Source organism: Vigna umbellata, chromosome 11 (assembly GCF_029865625.1).
Source record: "Vigna umbellata cultivar VRB3 chromosome 11, Vumbellata_1.0, whole genome shotgun sequence".
Classification (NCBI taxonomy): Eukaryota; Viridiplantae; Streptophyta; class Magnoliopsida; order Fabales; family Fabaceae; genus Vigna; species Vigna umbellata.
Genome location: NC_142175.1, coordinates 8,768,219 through 8,788,053, shown reverse-complemented (window position 1 = coordinate 8,788,053; position 19,835 = coordinate 8,768,219). Strand labels below are relative to the sequence as shown.

Sequence of the window (19,835 nt, the reverse complement as noted above, 5' to 3'; positions counted from 1 at the left end):
GTTGTGTAATGTATTGAAGTAGGGGCTTATGGATTGGGGAATGATCTCGACACTCTCAATAACCCCATCTCAAGTAGAGATGAACAATTATGTTGTGAAGAGTAGGAGGAGGTCCTAGTCTATGATCACTGGTTTTGGCCATAGATGTTTGATGGATTAACCTTGATGTATGATATTATGGTGGTGGTTGCGATTGTGGTGATTATTATTATTTCTGAGTAGCTGCTCCACCATACACGGGTGCAAGTTTCCCATGAGTCCGACATCAATACATCTATCTGGATAGTAAGAGTTTCAAAGTTGAAGGAATTATTTCTATGTTGCTTGATTTATATATGGATATGTTTGTTATTGTTTTAAAAAGGCATGTATATTCTTTTGATAGTTTAGCTTACCCTTGTTTTTGTATTGTTTGTCTATGTTTTGTTTTCTCTTTTGTGATGATCACCTAAATGGTGTAAGCTTAGAGAAACGTTCTTCTCAATTGCTCCAGCGAAATGTGAGAAAGAAACAAATGAGAAATCATATGTATACATCTTGTCCTCGTGGAAGCTTTAGTTTATATAATTGTGATATCCTCATCTATCTAACGTTTTATTTCAGTAGTATTATACAATTAAAATGAGATATTACAATTTTGGTCTACTTTATTTTTGGTTTGTCAAAATAAATAAGGTCAGTCCAATCGGTCATAAAAAAAGAATATTAGAAAAAGTAGATTTGAAAAGAAAGTTTATAAAAGTTAGTGTTATTTTTTGACCGATGTGATAAATAAAACAATTATTTTAATTGATTGAAATTTAAGTTATCAAAATGTTCTTAATGCTAAAAGTAATATAAAATGATAATTTGAAAATAATATATTTTTGATAAAAATCATTTGAAATAGTTGTATTAAAAAATATCAATAAATAATTAATACAATATATTTTAAAAAATAACAAAGTTTAATACAATATATTTAATAAATAATTAATACAATATATTTAAATAAAAAATTTAATTTAATTTTTGTAATTTTATTTTCAATTTCAATTTTTCATAAAGAAGTAATAAATCTTCTTAATAAAACTAAGTTTAATATTTTTGTAAAAAATGGTTGAATTTAAATATAAAATTAAAAGAATAAATTATGCTAATAATCTGGACCAAATTTTTTATGAAAAATAACGTTATCATCTAGAGAAAATAGAGATGACGCAGAAATATGTAACTTTATTATTACTATTATTTAATATTATTATTATGATTACTATTTTATTATATTATTATTAATAATAAATTAATAAATGAATTTTTCAGTTTAATTGGAACGTTGGAATTAAATCCATATTTTTTGAGATAAATATCAGAAAGTATGAATTTACAAGGACAAAATTGATTTTTTATGATAAATACTATCAAATTCTCTTAAATTTGTACTAGATATGGAGAAAAAAAAATAATCATCAATCCTGTCAATTATCTCTTTTTTTGTATTTTAAATATATTAAAGGCAACACAAATAAAATCACTAATATGTCCATGTACCATAAATATAAAATATTTCCAACATAACATAACGTAACGAAGTAAAAATTTCAATAATACTCACTAAAACACTAATGAACTGACTCGCGAATCTCAATCCATATTTACAAAATAACTTAAAACAAACCCGTTAAATATAAGTAAATTTGTAGGAACGTACACTCTTAATTGCTTACATGCTGCAAAATCATACGCCAAAAAATGTGAGGTACATGCTGTTTTATTTACAATATTTTAATATTATTTATGTGTGATGAATCATATTGATATTTATAATTATTATTATTGATTATGAAATAATTTTAAACCAATTATAAAATAATATTAAAAATATATTGTCAAAATATCATTATCTAGAAAATAAATCAAATATGCAAACTTATTAAAATATTTTTGAACTAACAAAAAACACAACGAGCGTAACAAATTTTGTATTTAAAACATTATTTTTAGGAGAAAAAAAGGTTAAGGAAATAATGAATCCAACATTTATAAAAAAAACGAAACTTTTACAAGTAAACTACAGATAATTAAAATTATATGTTACTGAATTACTGGGGTATTCCAATAAGGGAGATAATATCTTGTTCTCTAGGCATTATTTAGTAAATAGAAAATGTACATTTAGCTTTTCTTTTCATGTTTCCCTTTCACACCATGTCACTCATTATATTTATTACTTAGTTGTTTCTTTATCTTTCTTCTTTTCACGCCATGAACCCTAAAATTTAGTAGCAGTATGTGCCTCCATCCTGGCCAATCAGAAGATGCAATGCAATGGATTCGTAAAAGTATTTTAGGAATTCGGTGCCGTGACTAACGTTGCTTTGGTCTTTTCCCATACCAGCAAAAACTGAACTTTGCTACAAACACTGCTACTACAGTATTACTACCAGCATTACTCGAAAACAGTGATGTAAGTAACCCATTCAAAACCTGTCAGTTTTGGTGACAGTAAATAGAAAGAGTGAAACTTTGACCAGTGCCTTGGCCGTAACCATCTCATTCAACTGTTACAAAATCTACCGTCACATTATGCCAGGTGTGCTCAACGATTAGACCATGTACCACACTGCATTAAATTTTTCTCAACTACCAACAAACCAAAGCCTGTCATACATGCACTATCATACACACCACTTGTTTATCTGTGTGCTCACAAATTCTGGTAGATGTAGTTTTTTATGCAGAAAACCTTTTTTAACTTTGTATTTTATTTCTTAATATTTAAATCACAATAATTAAATTAATTAAAGAAGAACAAAAGTCGTAACCATATTGAATTACGATGATGGCCAACCTAATAACTTCTTAGTACTATCTCATGCTCTATATAAACCCTACTCTTGCGCAACTTTACTTACTAAGCACTAAGCAAGAGACTCACCAAAACCAAACATATATTGTGACTTTCCTTCTCATTTGTTCCTCTGATCTGTGGCGATGGCTAGCCTGAAGGTTGCATGCATGGTTGCGGTGGTTTTCATGGTCGTGGTGAGTGCACATATGGCACATGCTATCACGTGCAATCAAGTGGCCAGTTATGTGGCTCCCTGCTTCAGCTACCTCACAAAAGGCGGAAATCCGTCGGTGGGGTGTTGCAGCGGAGTGAAGAACCTGAACTCCCAGGCGAAGACCACCGCTGACCGCAAGACCACGTGCAACTGTCTGAAACAGCTTTCCGGTTCAGCGTCGGGTATCAACCCGGGCAACGCCGCTTCACTCCCAGGCAAATGTAAAGTCAATGTCCCCTACAAGATCAGCACCTCCACCAACTGCAATACGTATGTTCAACACACCACTTATTTCCTCACACATTTCTTTCACTAATAGCCTCATTACGTTAATTACTCTAATTAATTCACGTACTCACAGGTCTTAGCTACTTGTGTTCTACTTAATTAAACGGTTCAGAGTTTCTGATGATGATACCCTTGTTAAATAAAGTAACTTTAGATCACAATTACACTCTCTCTAACATATCTCAACACATTTCCAGAAAAAAAGAAACTTTTTTGCATTTAGATGTAGGAGAAGAGATCAATGGTTAAGGTGTCCACATTTACTGTGTAAATGTATTTTAAACATTATTGCTCCTGAAAATGCTTTCCATGTTTTTGTTTAGTTGTTTCTTTTTACTATCCATATTTGGAGGAGACTCTCCAAGGAAATATATTGCTAAGATGTTTTAAAATGTTGACTTTTTATTTGTCATTTAGCACTCATAAGAAATCTGTTTATATAAACAAACGACATAAAAAAGAAAAAAAGATAATGTTTTGAGAGATAAGGACCACAAATAATGCATTCTCATTAATCAGAGGACAGAGACTCAGTAAACGACATGTTCAATGTATTACCGTAAAGACTCAGTAAACAAACTGACTTAGACTTATGTTCTACTACTTTATAGAGCATAAGCCTAATGAAAGTGTATTTAACCTCTTTTTGAATGGTTAGTAAAAATTTCTTGAGAGTTTTCTTAAAAATAGTTCAAATATGTTCTGAAGTTGTAGAACTAGGATCTTGCATTCATTTTAGTATGAAAGTTTGATGTTTATGTTTAACTGATGTGTTTGATGGTTTGTGCAACATTGCAGCATCAAGTAAAAGATGGATATGGTAAAAGGAAGAGATGGCAAGGAGGGGAATTTTTCAGTGGCAGAATATATAATAGTAACGTAGACATAGGTAATGAAAAATAAAGGGAGGTCGACGAGGGCTCCACTTGTGCGAGTCTCTCTTGGTGTCGGTGTGTCCCTTAGTTGTTTCCGACGTTGTTCCACTTTTATGTCTTCTGAAATTTGTCTCCGTTGGTTGTTTCATGTAATAATGATATATATTATAGCACTGTAATTCCTTCCTACTTTTCCTTTTATGATTTTTCGCATTGGTCTTAATGGTTCTTCTCACCTAATCTATGTTTGCCATTTCAAGCCATAATGGATTATGGAATCATTCACCACTTTAAATTTAAGTGAAATATAAATGTCTGAATTGAACTTTTTAGTTCATCAAACTAGTTTGAATTAATTGTAGTTTATTAATTATATATTTAGGTCATATGCTAATCTCGTTATTTCAATTTTTAAATACGTACAAAACTTCAAAGATTCAAGTGATTAGTTATCATGTCAAATGTATAATGGATAAGTACTTTGAATATATAAAGAATGTTATAAACATTGTAATTAAAGTCTATAATAAAAATATCGTTAAATAAATAAATTGCATTTTAAATTTATATAAAACAGTATATATTACGATAAAAGGCTATTTCAAATTTAGTTCCTTCTAGAAAAAAGTATTATTATTTTCTTTTAAAAGAATTAGAACAAAGGTAAAAATCAAGATTCAAAAACATAAAAAGAAAAATACACAAACCCTATAAATTGTTGTAGAAACTAATAATAAAAGTATAAAAATAATGAACAAAGGATTTTCTGAGGCGTGTAAATCACTGTCCTTAAGGACTTATCTATGGTGTATTGAGCAAGTCCCCAAGATACAACAGGACCTTCTCAAAAATTTATGAGGATATCAGAACTAACAAGGATCTCTAAAAGAAAAATAATGAAACCCAAAACAAGAGAAGAAAAAGAAACTAGAAAAATGCGCTGTGGAAAAATCTATGCAAGAGAACGAGAGAGATCAACAATGTGAGAGAACAACAATGTGAGAGAACAACAATGTGAGAGAAAGAGAACTCGTTGGTTTTGTTTGTGTCTTTGGAATGAACATAGTGGCTCTATTTATATTGAAGAAAACCAAGGGAAAAAGGCCCAAGGTCCAAAGCACACAAAAAATATCTCGAGCCTTGCGGGTGGTTGAGCTACAGTGCGTAGGAATCCCGAAACTTGAGTAAGCAACGTTCTACAACATTAGCGTTGCTTGCGGAAAAGAGAAACAAAAGCAAAGCTTGGTCAACCTTTATTTTTCAATATAATAATAAACGCATAAGTTTATAACAATCTCCCACATATTGCAAAAGAAACAAAACGAAAGAGATAGAGAAGAAATATCATGGGTTTCATAAGATGTAATGCATCAGAGCTAGTATAGCAGGTTATATGAACCAGTCCTAGATCGAGAAACTTAACACACATTGTAGTTGGTATAGCAAGCTATATGAACCAAAGACACTTGAGTGTGTTAGAGGTTTATCAATCACAATACACCCCCACAATCCTTGTTGTTATCGCTGTGATGCGCTTACTAGGCCATGCACATGCCCGATATTCATGAGTGCTCTAGAGATCATGCCAAAATCTCATGCAAGCGGCCCCACTTGATACTCATATAGGTGATTTCATTAAGTGTATGCTGCAAGTCATACACTACCCATAAGGGATATGAAAATCATTAAAACCTTGCTTAGTTACAATGTTTAACCTCTCAATAATGCAGTCTCTAGCACTTTCACACACACCATAGGAATGGACATATTTAATTTAAAATCAAGCTTAATAGCCTCTTTTGTCCCCAGTTTTGCTCGATTATGTCAATTTGGTTCATGGTTTTAAAAAAGTGTCAACTTGGTCCTCACTTATTAAATTTTGCATCAAAATTGTCCCTTCCGTTAAATAGAAACAAACGACGTTAAGGATGGATGATCTGGCAGAAGACGTGGCATTTTTAAATTGTATGCGTGGTGACGCATTTAGTATTTCCTTTAATTATAATTACTTTGGATTAATCTTTTTCTTTTAATTACTTTTAATTACTTTTAATTATAATTAATGTGATAGTTAGCGTCCCACTTCTCCTTCTCCGATCAAATCTTCTTCTTCCAAAAAGAGTGTTGCAGGCAATGGCGTCCTACTCCTCCACCGAATATCTGTCCCACTTGCTCCCTCTCTCACTTCCCCTTCTGCCCAGCTCCGCCTCCCACACCCTATCACCACCCCCACCCCCAAACTCCTCTTTCTTACGCCCTCGCCAACCCAAATTTCCAAATGGCTGCGTTGCGATTTATTCATGTTCTGGTTTGGTTCTCTTGCTTTGCAGGTCTGAGGAGGCATGATGTTGATGCGCGATGAGGATTCTCGCGGTGGGGATGGTTTCTACGTGATCAAGGTTCTGCAATTTGGGGCTTTTTTCGATTGGGGTTTTGAACGACGTTGTGGTTGTTGTTCTTGTGCGTCAATGAAGGTTGGGTTTTCCGCTGGCATGTATGTTGGGTTTTCCGCTTCCAAAACGAACTGGATCGAGGCGTAGAGGGTTCTAGCATGGAGCTTCAACGACCTAATGCAAGTGATTCAGCCTGAATATCGGGAAGCAGAGCAGAGAGCAGGAACAATTTTCTTGGATGCGAAAAGCACAACAGAGCAATGTGGGCAAGAATTTCGAGGCGCGCGATAAGTACAGGTTTCTCGTCAACTAGTTTAGGTTCGAAGCAGCGGGAAGAGCTTCGGCGACGCTTGGAGGAAGGACAATGAGGGGAGATAGGGTTTTGTTCAAGTTGGACCCTAAAAGGTTCTGGAAGGATTGGATGGAGGCGAAGATGGAATCAGAGAGGGTGGAAGGGAGAGAGGTACACAGAGGAGAGGAGGGTTTAACGGAATGGATTAGGGTTTTGAATTAAGATTTTGAAGATTTGAGGTTTTGTTTGGTGGATAAGGAAATGAATTCTTCCGCTACGGACGAAGTCTCTTCTCCATCGCACTTTCTCCACTCTGTTGAGGAAATGTCCTAATTTCCCATAAATAAAAATACTCTGAATCAATTTTTTCCCATTTTAAAAAAATCATATCTTTAATATCCACCTCAACGTGTAATGACACGTTATCATTAAATACTGCCAGATCATCCATCCTTAACGCCGTTTGTTTCTATTTAACGGAAGGGACAATTTTGATGCAAAATTTAATAAGTGAGGACCAAGTTGACACTTGTTTAAAACCAGGAACCAAATTGACATAATCGAGCAAAACTGGGGACAAAAGAGGCTATTAAGCCTAAAATCAAATTAGTGCTATCAGAACTAACAAGTGATTTGTTTTTACCCATATGAACCTTATTCATGGGATCTTCTATCACAAAGGTTGGGTTTCCATCACTTGTTTGTTAGCCAGTGGCTTAAGTCCCACTCCCCTCGATGTTTCTAAAATCATATTTCTTCCCAAGGGTTTTGTCAGAGGATCTGCTAGATTCCGTTCTGATTTCACATAGTCAATGGAAATAGTTGCACTCTTTAACAACTGCTTCACCAAATTGTGTCTCAATTGGATATGTCTATTCTTTCCATTGTAATTCTTGTTTTTAGTTATAGCTATTGCTGATTGACAAACACAATGTATTGACACTGATGTGGTTGGTTTCATTCCTGTTGGAATGTTTGCTAAGAAGTTTTTCAACCACTCAGCCTCACTACCAGCCATCTCAAGAGCGACAAACTCAGATTCCATTGTTCATCTTGCAATAATTTTCTGTTTAGCTGATCTCCATGTAATCGCACTACCCTCAAGTGTGAATACATAACCACTAGTGGATTTTGTCTCATCTGAATCAGAGATCCAGTTAGCATCATTGTACCCTTCTAGTACAGCGGGAAATCCACTGTATGCAAAGGCATAATTCATTGAACGTCTTAAGTATCTCATAAGCCTGGAAAGTGCATCCCAATGTTCTTGATTTGGACATTGAGTGTACCTACTCAGTCTACCTACTATATAAGCAATATCAGGTCTAGAAAAGCTCATTAAGTGCAGTAAGCTCCCAATTATCTGGGCATATTGAGGCTGAGATAATGATTCTCTATTTTTCATTAATTTAGAGTTAGCATCATAAGGGATACTCACGGGTTTGAAATCATAATACCAAAACTTCTTAAGAAGTTTCTCAATATGTTGTTCTTGGGATAGTAATATACTATTTTCCTTCCTTATGATTCTAACACCTAAAATTACATTGGCTTCACTCATGTCTTTCATTTCAAAGTTTGATCCTAGAAACAATTTAGTTCTAGCAACAATTTCATTGCATGTACCAAAAATTAACATGTCATCTACATACAAACATATAATGACACAATCACAATTTTCAAATTTAGAGTACACACATTTATCAGCATCATTAGGTGAAAAATCATTACATAGCAATACATTATCTAGTTTTTCATGCCACTGTTTTGGTGCTTGTTTCAACCCATATAAAGATTTTAAAAGTTTACATACATTATTCTCTTGACCAAGTACAACACACCGTTCAGGTTGAGTCATATAAATTTCATCCTCTAAATCATCATTCAAAAAGGTAGTTTTAACATCCATTTGGTGTATCACTAGCTTAGGGATGGCTGCTAAGGCTAACAAAACTCAAATAGACGAAATCCTAGTCATAGGGGCAATGGTATCAAAGTAATCTATGTTGGGTTTTTGAGTAAAACCTTTCGCTACTAATCTTGCCTTATACTTCTCTGTAGATCCATCAGGATGATACTTTTTCTTAAAGATCTACTTACAACCAATGGGTTTTGCTCCTTTCGGCAAATCAGCTAAGGTCCAAGTATTATTTTTCTGAATGGATTCAATTTCAGTCTTAATAGCTTCTACAAAGTTACTTGGATCATTATCATCTAGATAGGTATAGAAATCATTACCAAATGAAGTTTCCTTCCTTTGTCTTTTACTTCTTCTTAATTCCTCGCACACAACATCACTATTATTTTTATCTATAGGCTGAGACGTCTCACTAACCTTTAAAGGAAAAACATGTTAAAAAAACTCAACATTTTTCGTCTCCATTAAAGAATTACTTTCAAATATATCAATTTTAAGAACTAGAAACCTATAGGCAGCACTATGTTCAACATAGCCTAAGAACATGCAATAAGAGGTTTTAGAGTCTATTTTCCTTTTCTTAAGATCGGGTAACATCACCTTAGCTAGGCACCTCCACACTCTTAGATATTTAAGGTTAGGTTGATAACCTCTCCTTATCTCATAAGGAGTTTTACCAGTTTTCTTATGAGGTATTCTATTTTGTAAAAAACACACATTAAGTAAGGTTTCTCCCTAAAAGTTATCAGGTACACTAGAACTAATAAGCATTGCATTCATCATCTCCTTAAGAGTTCTATTCTTTCTCTCAACTACTCCAATAGACTCAGGTGAATATGGTGGGGTTACTTCATGGATGATACCTTCTTTAACACAATAGTTATTAAATAACATATCACCACCTTTATTTGATCTAATCCTCCTAATTTTCTTATTTAATTGATTTTCCACTTCTGCTTTATAGGTAAGGAAGACATCAAAGGCTTCATCATTATGTTTGATTAAGTAAACTTTGATGTATATAAAATAATCATCTATAAAGGTCATAAAATAATTTTTACCTCCTCTAGACATGGTTTGTTTTAAATAAGCTAAATCAGTATGAATTAGCCCTAACAATTCAGTTTGACGATCAACAAAATAACACGTTTTCTTGGTTAATTTAGAATCTACACATATTACATTTACTACTTTGTTTATCATGCATATTAATTAATCCTAGTCGTTGTAATTTCATAATATAGCAAGAATTCAGATGTCCTAATCTAGCATGCCATATATCATATGAGTCAACAATATAAGCAGAAGAAGATGATTCATTAATATTTTCAGAAATGTTAAGTACAAAGAGACCTTGATCACAATATCCCTTCCCTCACAAAAACATTATTTTTTTTCATTACAATCTTGTCAAACTCAAATGACACTTTAACCCCCACTTTTCCCAGCAGTGCTACAGAGATTAAATTAACTCTGATTGATGGCACATGTAGCACATCACTCAAGGTTAGAGTATTTTCAGATGTGAGTTTGAGAAGAACTTTTCCTTTTTTTCAGAATAGGAGTGGTCCTGGAACCACCGAGGTAGACGTGTTCTTCTCCATCCCTTACACTAGTGTAAGAGGTAAAGGCACTTCTGTTTGCACAGATATGCTTGGTAGCACTAGAGTCTACCACCCACTTGCTCACATTGGTCATCATATTTACTTGAGAAACGACCGCAATAATAATGTCATCTCCTTCGGCTATATTGGCCCTAGGAGGAATGTCGTTTCTCGCTTTGCGCCTGCATTGTAGTGCATAATGGCCCGACTTCCCACATAGGAAGCAATTTCCTTTCTTCTTAAAGGTGGGGTTACATGCGTTGGGGAGATATTTTCGAAAATTATTTTTCTTATTGTGATCAGGTTTGTGTTCATACCTTTTTGGAGTAGGTTTATCTTCTACCATGTTTGCTCTTGCAAACAAAGCTTTGGCCTCCGCAACAACACACTCTTCTTGTTGGTATCTTCAATAATTATGTGAGTGATAAGTTCTGAAAGTGACATCTGCTTGTGTTTATGTTTTAGTTGTTGCTTGTATCTTATAATTCAGGTTCTGGAGAATTATTCCCAGAAGCAGTATTGCTCAGGAATGAGGGTATGAGTTCTGGTTGTCTTAAGCTTCTGTTCGTAAGAATTAATTATTAGGGATGATGAAAGACATTATGATCTATAATTAAGCATAAACTTTCTTCGCCGAGGAATCAGGTTTTAAGTAATTTAGAAAGTGAGATTGACATTAATGAAGAAGATGAATTCTTATATGCATGAGAGTGATTAGGTTAAATCTAAACCCCAACAACATATTCATCTCATATTATGAACTTCATCCATCCATTCTAGTGTTTAGCCTCAATTGATCAAATTGCATTCATGTTTATTTTTATTTCATTTGCATTCAAAACCCCAAAAATTGTTCTTTAGTCTTCATTAATTAAGCACTTACACAACTGTTTAGTGTCGCGAGTCCTTTGGGATACGATACTTGGTCTTACCATTTTATATTACTTGATACGATTCGGTACACTTGTCAGAGTCTTAACAAGTTTTTGGCGCCGTTGCTGGGGACTCGTGGTGTAAACTATACTTTTGTGTGATTTTTAATCGATTAGACTTTATCTTTTATTTTTATCTCTTTTTATTTTATCTTTTTATCTTTTTGTGTTAATTGGGTGCTCTAGTGCAGCGTTCTTTAGTGTCTGCAAGATGAAATCCAAAAGTTTGTACTAGGAGCACTAGATTGTCAAGAGAAGAAGGTTGAAGAAGGTCGCAGGACGCCTGGCTGCCCCTTTAAGGGCTCTTAGCGCAGGATTCCACGCATCATCGCTTGGGTGCCCCATTTAGGGCGTTGAGCGCCAGCCTTCAAGTGCCATGTTCACCAAGACTCTGTGCATGAAGTGCTTAAAGATATCAAAGAGAATGAAGTTATTGAGATTGAGGCTCCTTATTCAAGGAGGGTAAAGATGGTGAACAGGAAGATCCTACAGATAAGTTGGTGTGATGAAGGCAAAAAGGAACACCAACACCAAAGATGTGGATTGTGCTTAGTGGTGTCATGCTCGTGATGTTAAACAAGCGCTTATTAGGAGGCAATTTCTGGCTTTTTCTTTTGGATTTGATTTTGCTTTGCAGTAATGACAGTATCTGCTAATGGATGCTGGACAACATCTACTGAGGGATGCGAGGAGGACTCAGATGACACCATCTACTGATGGATGTTTCTATGATGAGGGTGATGAATGATAGCGTCTACTGATGGAGACTATGTGATTAAGCATCTACTGATGGAGGCTATGTGATTAAGCATGTACTGATGGATGTTATGTGATTAAGCGTCTACTAATGGATGTTATGCGATTAAGCATCTACTGATGGATGCTACTGAAGGCGTCTATTGATGGATGCCGATGAAGACGAGAAAGATCAACATCTACTGATGGATGCTGATGAGAAAGATTCTAATCTACTGATGGATGCTGGATGATTCAAATGAAAGCATCTACTGGATGCTGCTGGATCAAGATTTTTATGTTTTTATGCTTATTTGAATTTTGTTTATTTTGTTTTTATGTTAGCTTGCTTATGTACTTGGTTTAATGAATTATGCTGCAATGGTTTGGTATGATGTGATAAACTGTTGTTTGTGATGAATAATATTCTTGTGTTTGCTCTACTGTTTTATGATGCATGTTGAGTTAATGATTGGTGAGACTTTTAAGCATAAATAGTGGTTGCCCATAGTTTTGTTAAAAATAGATGCATGATTTCAATTGTGATTAATGTGCTAGGAAGGATGTTATTAAATTGTGGAACTTGAGTTAACCTATGAGAGTTTGGGCTCCAGAGTCTTTGATTGATTAAATGTTATTACTTTGGAAGCATGATTGATTTTGCCTAATTTTCTATGATTGAACCACTTGCTTTCTTGTTACACATGATCAAGGCCATGTTTTCTTCTTCCTTAGAGCCAATTCCAATAGGTGAACCCAACAAAGAACAATGTTTTTCTTTACCCTTTGAACCTTGAGCTTAAAGTTGAATGGGAAAAATCCTTTTTTGAAATCCTTACCTTAAGTTAAGTAGAGTATTTTTTGTGGTAATGGAGAATAGTTAAAGTTTGGGGTGGTGAGAAACCAGAAAGAACTTTGTGAAATTCATTGAAAAGCATTGAGCAAAAGCAAAAAGCAAACGAAAAAGAAAAAGAAAAGAGAAGAAATGAAAGAAAAGAGAAGAAAAGAAAGAAAAGAAAAGAAAAGGTTAAGCTCAATGCAAGTAAAGTTGGGAATGAATGAAGATTGGTTTCTTACATAAAAGAAGAAAGAGACTTAAGTGATAATATGAATAAATTATGCACTCTCTTAACTCAAGGATTTTGTTGTCTAGAAAAACCAATTTTCTTTTTAGCCCGACCTCAATACAAGCCTTGAAAAGCCCTTGTGATGATAACTTGCTTGTAAGTGTGTTTGATATGTGGTTAAATGAAAAGCAAAGTTGATTCATGTGACATTATGATGATAGAGTGTAAGAGCCACACCTCACTATACACCTTTGAGTTTGAGTGAAACACTTTTGAGTGCTTGAGTAAAACACTATCTTTGGTGAGGAATTGTTCCATGCACTTTATGATAACATTCTTGCTTGGTTGTTGATTATTCATAAGCTTGTTTCATCTGTTGTGTATGTCTTTATTATGTGAGCACCATAGTTGAAGCTTGATTGGCTAAAGCATCATTATATCTTGACTAACCTTTCTATGATGAGCAAACATGAGTGATTTACTTGTCCTAGAGGAAAATTCTTTTTGGTGTGCTAGACCATGTATGATTATTTTGTTTAAGCCAAGCTACATTTTGCTTGAGGACAAACAAAGTTTCAAGTTTGGGGTTGTGATAACGATTCAAAATATCGTTATCTGTTATATAATTTTGATACTAAATGCACCCTTTTCGACTTAGAAGCTTGCTTGAACTCATATTTTTGCTTTAGTTTTATGAATAAGTGAGTAGAGGTTATGCTTTATGATTTTATCACTAAATTCCCTTTTTTTTGTAGCTAATAATTTGCTTGGAAGAATCTCTAAGAATATATAGAGCTGTATAGAGCTCAATCAGCCAAAAAACAAGCAAAACAAAAAAAAATGAGTTTTGGAATGCTACCGCCAGGGCTAAGCACCCCTGAGCGCCCCTAAGTGCCAGTTTTCTTCCTGCACCACGCTTGGGCGCCCTTCTAGGGGCGCTAAGCGCCAGTTTTGTCCCCGTACCACGCCTGGGTGCCCCACTTAGGGCTATTTTTATGTCTATTTAAGGACTTGGATGTTCTAAGGATTGTATCTTTTGATGGCTTGAGCACAGAAACACACTTTTCACCCCTTGGGGGTAGATTTTGGGGATGTGACAACTCTCCTTTTCCTTGAGGATAGATTTGGGGATGTGACAACTCTCCTCTTCTCTTTCTAGGGTTTTTCTATCTCTTTCATTCTTTCATTGTTCATCTAGTTTCTCCATGATGATGGGGAACTAAACCTTATTTGTTGTTGGGGAAAGATGTAACCTCTTGACCTCTCATGTATTTTGAATTGATTCTTAATTATTTATGCTTCTTTCATTAATTGTTAGGGTAACTCTTCTTCACTCAATGCTTGCTTTGTTTAACTCATTCATTAGCATGATGTATGATTTGCATGACTACCGGAAGGTATCTTACAATTCAGGCTTTGGAGAATTATTCCCAGAAGCAGTATTGCTCAAGAATGGGGTATGCGTTCTGGTTGTATTAAGCTTCTGTTCGTAAGAATTAATTATTAGGGATGATGAAAGATATTATGATCTATAATTAAGGATAAGCTTTCTTCGCCGAGGAATTGGGTTTTAAGTAATTTAGAAAGTGACATTGACATTAATGAAGAAGATGAATTCTTATATGCATGAGAGTGATTAGGTGAAATCTAATCCTCAACAACATATTCATCGCATATTATCAACTTCATCCATCCATTCTAGTGTTTAGCCTCAATTGATCAAATTGCATTCATGTTTATTTTTATTTCATTTGCATTCAAAACCCCAAAATGTGTTCTTAAATCTTCCTTAGTTAAGCACTTACACAATTGTTTAGTGTCGTAAGTCCTTTGGGATACGATACTTGGTCTTACCATTTTATATTACTTGATATGATTCGGTACACTTGCTAGAGTCTTAACAAGCGGTTTTGAAGATGAAAGAGAAAAGGTGACTCCGTACATGTCTAACAGGGTTGACACACGTTCTTGCTAACGCCAAAAATTCTGAGCAGAGAAGACTTCGATTTTTTATACATCTGGAAAAGGTTTCGAGAAGACTGTCTTAGTTCTAGAAACGATATTATGATTCAATGGGATTGAGTTGTTGTTGTCAGCCATAAGTCCTTAAGATTGTTGTAGAAGCTGACAATAAAAAGATAAACATCACGAACAAAAGATTTCCTAAGGCGTGTATATCATTGTCTTTAAGGACTTATCCGCAGTGTGTTGTGCAAGCCCCCCAGGATACAACATGAACTTCTCAAAACTAACAAGGATCTCTAACAATGTGTTCACTTTGAGGGATTGTACAATTCACACAGTTTTACGAGTGATGATTTCAGATGAATTACGCGTTCACATGAAGAGAAATGCGCAGACGGATTTGAAGGGAAATGCAGGATCATGTACTTTTTTCTCACCCGCGTACTTTTTTCTCACCCGCGGATGTGGTGAGATTTGGAGGGATGCAATCCAAAAAGTCGTAAGTGCCCCTATATCTAAAAGTAATTCCAGTTGCAATTTGGGTACCTTTTAAATCTTATTCATGGTTGTGTATTCGGTCCCACAAATGGCGTATTTGGTTCCAGATGTTGGAAGAAATTTCAAAGCACCTTCTATTCGGTTTCAGACCGGCCACCTATCCGGTTGCTATGCTTAGAAAAAATTTTCACACAACTTTGTATTCGGTTCTGCGTAGTATTCGGTTCCAGCGGTTATGTGATTTAGAGAATGCGTTGTATTCAGTTCTACTCTATGTTTTATTCAAAACAAAACACAGTTCTCTAACTCTGCCACTACGGTGGCAAACTCAGGCCCAACCCAAACACTGAATCATCTTCCTCCTCCGCTACTTCCACTACTGCTTAATGGAGGTCGTCGGTTCCAAATTCAGTCGCGCTTCCTCTCGCTACGGTGCTTCTACCGTCTTCACCGGCCCGGTCAGGAAGTGGAAGAAGAAGTGGGTCCACGTCCATATTGCCCCCAAGATCGTCCAACTTCTGAATTATGTGATCAAGCTGGCTCTTTATCCTTGTGAATGCTGCTTGATTTCTTTTATGATGAGAATCAGACATCTGCATTATTTGTTGAAGTGTGTCATCCATCTTAGCTCATCTTTCTGATACAGAGGGTTGTTGTTGCCATTGTTGTTGTGGTTCTCTATAAAATTGTCCGACAGCATACCCAAAGTGACTTTGATCCATGCTTGAGTGAGGTTTCCACTAGTGATTGAAATTGCCTTGGTGGAATTGAGTGCCCATATAATTAATTTCTTGTCTGAATTGCATCCTGCAAACATTAGACACAAAACCCTAGAAAATAGTGTTAGTACAAAAAATAAAATAAAAGATATGAAAATAAAATAAAATAGAATAAAATAAAATAGAATAAAGCCAAAATTAATGAAGAATCACACAAATATAATAGTTTAAATCGTGAGTCCCCGGCAACGGCACCAAAAACTTGTTGATGGATTGACAAGTGTACCAAATCGTACAAGTAATATAAAATGGTAAGACCAAGTATCGTATCTCAGAGGACTCTCGACACTAAACAGTTGTGCGATAAATTAATTAATTAAGACTTAAAATAAACGAGATCATTGGTTTGAGATGCAAAAACATAAAACAAAAAAAACCGATGAATTCCATCAACAAGAACCGGAATTGTAAGGAACCTCCCGACACTCATGCAATTCATAAATCATGCAACTAAATGAGTTAAATAGAGCAAGCATTAAAACTAATGAATTCCCTAACAATTAATGAATAAAACATATATGATTAAGAATAAAATCAAATACATGAGAGTTCACAAGGTTACATTATTCCCCACCAACAACTAGAGTTTAGGTCCTCATAGACATGGAGAAACTAGATGTACAATGGAAAAGCATGAGATAGTAAAACCCTAAAAGTAGAAGAGGAAGCTTCCGCCTCCAGATCCGCCTTTAGAGAGTAGAAGAGTGTGCTGTTGTGTTGCTCCAGCCAGAGATACCAAATCTAGAGCGCCTGAGTCCTTTAAAAAGAGTAGAAATAAGACCCACTCCAAAAAAGTCGAAATAGAGCAAAAAATAGGCCTAATCCACGATGCACGACGCCCGAGCGCCCCTTTTTGGGCGTTCGGGTGATGGATGTCGATTTCTGGTCGCCCAAGCCTCTATTGGGCGCCCAAGATTCACGGTTTACTTTTCTGGTTGACTTTTCTGCACTTTTGGTGACTTTTCTGCATTCCAACTATTTAGTACTTTTACTCTTCCTTCAAATAATTCTAATAGCCTACAAAATCAAGGGAATTTGGTGATAAAATCATCAAGTATAACCTCAACTCTCTTATTCATAAAACTAAAGAAAAAACATGAGTCAAAGCAGGTTTCTAAGTCAGGTGCATTTAGTATCAAAATCACATCATAGATAACGGTATTTTAAACCGTTAACATTTATGTTCCTGTGTTTTGGTGATGAGGTGTAGTGTTTAGGTGGGTTTGGGATTTTTCTGTGGATTTAAAAGTGTTGGGTTGGTTAGTTTGTTTGCATGCTACATTAGTTGGGATTTGGGTTTGTGAGAAAGATGGTTTGTTTGTTGCTTTATCAGTTATTATAGGAGAACTGATGTATGCCAAGAGAGAAAACAAAGAATATTAATGAGAAAATAGAGATTGATAATTGCTTTTGAGTTTGTGTTTAGTCCCAATTCGCTCTGGGAAACTTGATTTTGGTTGATTTACTCACAGATTTATGAATTTAGTTCTCTAACTTTTAAAAAAAGAATATAAATTTAGTGTTAATAATTGATGCTAATTTTTTACTTTTTATAAACATTTTTACAATTAAATTTAACATTAACAATTATCATTTTATATTAGTTTAATAACTAGGGGTATTTTGGTAATCTTCATATTCTACCGGTTAAACAAATTTTTTTTATCTATCACATCAATTAAATCCTATACTAATTCTAATAAATTTTACTTCCAAATCCACAATCATTTACCTCCAAATCCACTCAAATAAACAACAAAAAATTTATCCTCAAATCCCTTAAATCATTCTCCTCCAAATCATCTCCTCCAAATACCCTCCAGTGAATAAAGCATAAAAAAGAAAGAATGAAACCAAGAATAAGAGAAGAAAAAGAAACTAGAAAAGGAGCTGTGGAAAAATCTATGCAAGGGAACGAAAGAAATCAACAATGTGAGAGAAAGAGAACTCGTTGGTTTTGTTTGTGTCTCTGGAATGAAAGCAACGACTCTATTTATAGAGAAGAAAACCAAAGGAAAAAGGCCCAAGGTCCAAAGCACACGAAAAATATCCCGAGTCTTGCGGGTGGTTGAGCTACAGTGCGTAGGAATCTCGAAACTTAAATAAGCAATGTTCTGCAACGTTAGCATTGCTTGTGGCAAAGAGAAACAAAAGCAAAGCTTGGTCAACCTTTATTTTGCAATATAATAATAAACATATAAGTTTATAACATAAATATCTCCATTGATTGTAAAAAACCATAACTTATAAACATTCTTATTCTAACATAATTATTTAATTTCTTATTATAAAGATAGTATATTTCTTTTTCAATCGCCTTGTTTTATAGTTTATCCATTCTTAACGGCATGTTTGAATGTTATCAGTGTTGTGATTAAATATCAAGAATCAATATGTTGACATACCAGACAATTTTTTTGACACGGTTACATGTCAATCATTAACTGGTCCATATTTTAATATTTACATGGAAATGAAAATTTAGAGAAGGAAGGTATGCTGCACTGCTTTCAAAGTTTCGACTATCATTCTCTTTTTACAAAATCTAGTTAACAAAGCTTGGTTACAAAAAAGTCTCTTCCAATGCAAAAACTGCATATTAATTGGCAGAATAGGTTTCGACTTAAAAGAAATCGAAGTCTTTTAAAATACGATGACAATTTTGTAATTTCAACCAACTTATACGCCTTGGTTTAAAGGAAACTAAGGCAGAAAACCCATATTACCTTAGCTAAATTAGTAACCGAGGTCTAAAACCCTACAAAATTTTGTTTGTCCCTTTGCAAAACAGACTTTTTGCTTGACACCTTTTTGAAAATGACCTACTGCCTTGGTACTACACAGAACCGAGGTAGTATGTCCTTTCTAGCACTGATAGTTTTGATGTGAAAAGGGTTTTAGGCATCGATTAGATTAATAACTGAGGCGGTAAGTGGTCTATTGCCTCGGTTAGAAAAAGAACTGAGGCAATATTTCTTTCGATATTTAACATCTCAGAAATGTAAATTTTTTTAACCTAATGTTCATTCTTCTTCCTCGCCGTTTCCCCCTTCTTCCTTGCGATTTTCTTCTTCTTCCTTGTTGTTTCCTCTTCTTCTCTCAAGTGAAACTCTTAGTTCATGATGGTCTTCATTTCTCTCACACGAAGTGCCTAGTGTGGTCTCCATCTTTCTTACCTCCATTTCTCTCGCGCGAACTACGTTAGTTGTCACCACCGATCGTTCATCGCAGCCACCGATCGTTCATGACCGCCACTGACCGTTCAACGGTGCCACCGACTATTTGTCGCCGCCTTCGACCGTTTGTCGCCGCCTTCGGTCGTTCATTGCCGCCACCGGCCGTTTGCAAAGCTATGGTTCGTTTCTCCTTATTGTTTAATATAAAATATGAAAACATTAGACTAACATTTTAATTTCATTACATTCTATTATGTTAATGTGATGAA

At 34.8% G+C, this 19,835-nt stretch overlaps 1 protein-coding gene across 1 annotated transcript; it reads left to right on the top strand.

The window, feature by feature from the left end:
- The first annotated feature begins 2,882 nt into the window (after positions 1-2,882).
- On the top strand, positions 2,883-4,408 carry LOC148190927 (non-specific lipid-transfer protein 1-like). Its single transcript, XM_088102270.1, has 2 exons — positions 2,883-3,314; positions 4,131-4,408. The coding sequence occupies exons 1-2, from the start codon at positions 2,974-2,976 to the stop codon at positions 4,138-4,140; spliced, it is 351 nt and encodes a 116-aa protein (XP_087958396.1). The 5' UTR covers positions 2,883-2,973; the 3' UTR covers positions 4,141-4,408.
- Positions 4,409-19,835: the final 15,427 nt, after the last annotated feature.

Bases quoted from the DNA above. Each gene is read 5' to 3' on its own strand.
- LOC148190927 (XM_088102270.1), top strand. From the start codon at position 2,974: ATGGCTAGCCTGAAGGTTGCATGCATGGTTGCGGTGGTTTTCATGGTC.